The 5,097-nt window shown below is 37.5% G+C and overlaps 1 protein-coding gene across 1 annotated transcript in view; it reads left to right on the forward strand.

Moving 5' to 3' along the window:
* Positions 1-3,011: 3,011 nt before the first annotated feature.
* Positions 3,012-5,097, forward strand: part of LOC106883527 (complex I assembly factor ACAD9, mitochondrial) — a 54,735-nt gene continuing 52,649 nt past the window's right edge. The window contains exon 1 of the mRNA XM_014934561.2: positions 3,012-3,344. Coding sequence (XP_014790047.1) covers positions 3,087-3,344 — 258 coding nt within the window. The 5' untranslated portion in view covers positions 3,012-3,086. The remainder of the gene's footprint in view (positions 3,345-5,097) is intronic.

A 5,097-nucleotide genomic window follows, 5' to 3' on the forward strand; every position in this document is an offset into this window, starting at 1 on the left:
GTGGCACATAAAAGACACCATTTCGAGCGTGGCCGTTTTCGTGCGGGTGACACGTAAAAGCACCCACTACACTCTCTGAGTGGTTGGCGTTAGGAAGGGCATCCAGCTGTAGAATCTCTGCCAAATTAGACTGGAGCCTGGTGTTGCCATCCGGTTTCACCAGTCCTCAGTCAAATCGTCCAACCCATGCTAGCATGGAAAGCGGACGTTAAACGATGTTGATGATGATGATGATTTATTGTCTTTGCACAGCTTCTAATGCTGGAGATGTACTACGGTGTCAGCTGTTCATTACTAATGAACTAAGGTAACACCTCATATTTTTCGTACTCCTTCCAGAGTATTTGAGCGGCTCCAAGCAGTTCTGTTTTCTGCAAGTGCTCCACCTGTTCGTTCCATGTACTTCTCAAGATTTTTGCTCACTATTCCCAGGGCTCCGACAATTATTGGTACTGCTACCACCTTTTTCATTGACCACAGCTGCTTAACCTCCCAAGCTAACCTGTCATACCTGTCGACTTTTCTTTCTTCCTTATCGCATACCTGGGCATGCTACATCTAAGATCCAGCATAGTTGTTTGTCCAATGGACAAGCCTTGCTATATTGTCGTGGCGTCTCTTATATTCCTTCTGGGCTAGTGGCGTACATTGGCTGGTAATATGCCATATGGTTTCACCATTTTGTCCACAGATTCTGTACTTATCACTTTCTGTTGTGTTGTCTATTCTGTATTTTATGTAGTTTATTCTTAGTGCTTGCTCTTGGGCAGCACAGATTAGAGCCTCTGTTTCCGGTTTTAAATCACTTTTAGTCATCCACAGCCATCTCTTTTCTCTGTCTGTATTATCTTCAACATACCTATGAAATTGTCCATGCATTCTTTTCTTTACCCACCTATTATTATTATTATTATTATTGAGAGAGAGAGAGAGCAGTGCATGCCATCAAAGTGACACGGGTACAATTATACAAAGCCCAATATACCCATCATGACTACCCGTCTGATAAGGGTACACCAGGCACATGCATCCCAACCATATGTGCATGACATGGTGATCTTATATCAAAATGAACAGTGCACGACCTTGCAGGTAGGGCCCAGTTAAAATTTTCTTCGGGTTGAGTAGCCCATCCCATTCAAAAGGTCCCTGAATAAAGTTTGCTTAAGGATGATGAACAAAACACCCATGTTTCCAGAGGTGAATTTTTCAGGATCCGGACAAAAGCCTCCTAGGACAAAAGTCCCCTATGACAAAAGCCCCACCGATAAAAGTCCCTTGGACGAAAGCCCCATAGTCAAAGTAAGTGGACAAAGGCGCCCTAAAATTATATTTTTCGGTTATTTTTTCGTTTTTTTCCCCTTCTTTTTACTTGTTGCAGTCATTAGACTGTGGCCATGCTGGGGCAGCACCTTGAGGAATTTTTAGTCAAATGTATCGACCCCAGGATTTTTTTTTATGATTTTCAACCAGTACATGAAGTTAAGCCTAGAAGGTCTTTCCACATGCTAGAAATAACAACAAAATCTTAAAAATTTGTTTTTATAATTTCACGTGAACAAAAAACGGACATCGCGGTTGTAAAAAGAAACTTTTATTTTCCAAAATTCCAATTTTCAAGTAAGCAAAATATATTTAGTCGAAAATAAATAAGTAGAATAGGATAACAGAACACAAGACTCTTTACTACTCAATGTACATGTTATCTGAATTTAAAAACGATAAGAAGTTCGTTTCAATGACTAGCCTTCGGCGCTATAATTCTGTTAGACATTCAACGGCCGGAGAAAGTTCAAAAGGTCAGCTCATTCTCGTTAACCTGCAAGTGCTGAGAGAAGAAAACAAAAGGCATTAACTCAAAATTTTAAAATGCTGATTTTTCTGCGACTAAAAATTCTTCAAAGCCGCAGTCTAATAACTGCAACAAGTAAAAAAAAAAAAAAAATTCTGGCGTCAGTACGTTCAACTAAAAATTCTTCAAGGCGATGCCCCAGCATGGCCACAGTCTAATGACAGAAACAAGAAGTAAAAGGTGAAATAAATAAATAAATAACCGAAAAATATAACCGTGGGGCTTTTGTTCGAGGGACTTTTGTCTGTGGGGCTTTTGTCCTACAGTCGAATTATTCAAACCGCAAAGAATTCCTCTCAACACATGGCTATGATATTCCTCCACTACTTCTGCTCGTGATCAGAGATGCACATATCGTCAGCCACCAAGGGACATGCTCAACTGGTTATGGTCAAACAACTGACAAGCAAATCTGAGGTATTGAGCAGAATATTTACTGTAGCCCATCTTTTATATTAAGACAAAACAATGTACATAACATAATCAGTTAAGATCAGAAGCCATGAGACCCACTGTCTGGTATTGCATCGTTATTATTATTATTATTATCTAATTTGGAAGATTAAGCGAAATCAAAGAAATAGAAAGTTGAAGAAAAGTTTTAAATGTTTTTATAAAACGATATATGTATTCATTTCATATAACTGCATCCAAGTAAGGAACTTTTAGCTTTAGTTCAAAGAAACAGGAGACAGATAGATAAATAAATAGATAGATAGACAGCGAGCGAGAGAGAGAGAAAAAGAGAGAGACTAATCACTGTAGCGTATAACCGGCACTTATTTCACCTACAGCGGAGGGGGTCAAAGACAAATCGACCCCAGTGAAATTTGTATGCAGAGCCTTAGAGGGATATAACCAAAGGGAGCAAGATGTGTTGTCTCGCATTCTACTGATTCTACCAAACATAACCTTCTCGTCATAAATTACTAAAAGTTATTGGAATAAATCGAAGTTTCTGCGCAGTAATCTATAATAAACTAAAGAAAATAGATCCACGAACAAAGAAGCAAGAACTCAAGAATATTTTATTTGAAAATTAATATAATAGTGAAAGATAGCTTTTAAAGTAAATCTTATTTAAAATAATGCGATAAATGAAATATCTTTAGCTTCTTTCTTTTGCGATGTGTACTTGTTGCGAACTAATTATATACGAAACTGTGTCCATGTTTCATAACAGTTCATTCGCTTGTTGTCTGCTACACACGACTGAGTTTACTTGCACCAAGCCATGTCCTTAATTGCTTGCAGTGGTGTTCGACCTCTTACGTATCGAATAGGTACGCAATTCTTACAGAAAAGCAGTAATCAGAGGATCTTTCAAATTCCTAATTTACAGCGACTCCTTTCAGCCACATCGTCTTCAGCTTCGTCGTCAACACTCCTAAAGCAGAATTACGAAAACTCCCACGTCTCTCCGACCTCAGGAGAACAAGCACCTTCTCCGGAACCCTTCGTGAAAAACCTTTTCCTTGGGAAATTCGACAAAGTTAGTAATACACCTTTTCTTGTTAACTTATTTATTTATCTGTAGTTTCTTTCCAACAGCTCTGAAATTAGAAATGAAAAGATCTTCTCTCGGAGCCGTGCTTACGCTTCTTAAAACACTTAAGGTCAATTTTTACCGGTAATTCGCGTCACTATATTAATTTAATTTATTGAACTCACTAGAATAATTAGAAGTGGAGCAGTTTCTAGTGAGATGCGAAAATCATGCAAGATATTTAAATAGTTTGTTTGGTGGCCAGTAAAATGTTTTTTGTTTTGGCGCTGTTTTATTTAAAGTCGTCAGAGTGTGTGTGAACATGTGTGATCGACTTTCTGTTTCAGTCCGCTACAGGTTCTTTAAACCCAAATGTTCTACTGAAACCAGGAGTCTAACCAGATGTACTAAACTTCTTAACATAGCTGTGTTTAAATTTTTCTTTAGTAAAATCAAAACAGATTATTCAAGATAAAATGGTGAATTTTCATTTTAGTCAGAAACTGATTAGCATTAAGGAATTTACCGTTTCTTTCTAGACAATGGTGTTTAGGTAAATGTCCATTCTAAGCGAGGGAACCAGGTAAGCATGGGCTCCAACTTGTGGAAGTTATGGATCAGCCAGTTACCTATTTGACTCTGTCGTAGTTGGATGTGTAATCGTCGAAATAATGTTTACAAACACAGCAGCTTAAACTAAGGTTAGGGGATTCACAGTTCCTTTATAGACAGCTGTGCTTAAGGGGCGACGTAAACGCATTTTAGAAACTATTTTCATTTTGAGTATCTCCAAATAGCACCAAGACACTTTTGAAATTGTTGCGATGACATGTCATAACAATATACAAATACTTTGCCTGACAATAACAAAGCTGGCTTGAATGGGCTGAAACTCCGAAAAAAGAAAAAAAATCTGAAGCTGTTTGAGATATCTTTAGGGTCGAAATACGCCCCTTTTACTTCTAAAAGGTAAAACGTAAAAGATAAACTAATATTGAAAATCGTGAATCCACCTCGCCAAATTTCCTGAAAAAAAAAAAGTGTTAATAATAAAGAAATAATAATAAACCAACGAAATCTTCCTTCGACCGCTGAATAAACTAATTTCTTGGTACCAAAATTTATCCAACTGTTTTCGTTTTTAGCGTAGAACCATGAAACGCAGTTAAGGATTATTAAACGGCTGGATTCTACACTGTTTCTCTCTACCAAATTTCATTCACAAAATAGTGTCGATCTTCTTATGTACAGCACTCAAAATACGGACTGTCTATCTATCTGTCTTTCTATCTATCTGTCTGTCTTTCTATCTGTCTATCTGTCTGTCTGTCTTTCTGTCTGTCTACCTGTCTTTCTTTCTGTCTGTCTATCTATCTATCTGTCTATATGTTTGTCTGTCTATCTATGTCTCTCTGTCTATATGTTTGTCTGTCTATCTATGTCTGTCTGTCCATCTATTTGTCTATATGTCTGTCTGTCTGACTGAACACTATTCAATTTTTTTTCTCCGTGTTTTTCTCCTTGTCTCCGTATTCTTTCTGTTGAAGAGCGTAGCTCGAAACGTCAAAGACTTTCCGTATTCCCGAGCGTCATACTAATATATACTTTTGTTATTTACACCACCTGTCCTCGTCTGTTGTTATTATTTGTATATTCTCCCATATATATCTATTTGTCTATCCGTCTGTCTGCTTCTCTATCTGCCTGTCTGTCTGTTGGTTTCTCGCTGTTTTTTTTTTTTTTTTTTTTTTTTTTTTTT

This window comes from Octopus bimaculoides, chromosome 4 (assembly GCF_001194135.2).
Source record: "Octopus bimaculoides isolate UCB-OBI-ISO-001 chromosome 4, ASM119413v2, whole genome shotgun sequence".
In the NCBI taxonomy this organism is placed as follows: domain Eukaryota; kingdom Metazoa; phylum Mollusca; class Cephalopoda; order Octopoda; family Octopodidae; genus Octopus; species Octopus bimaculoides.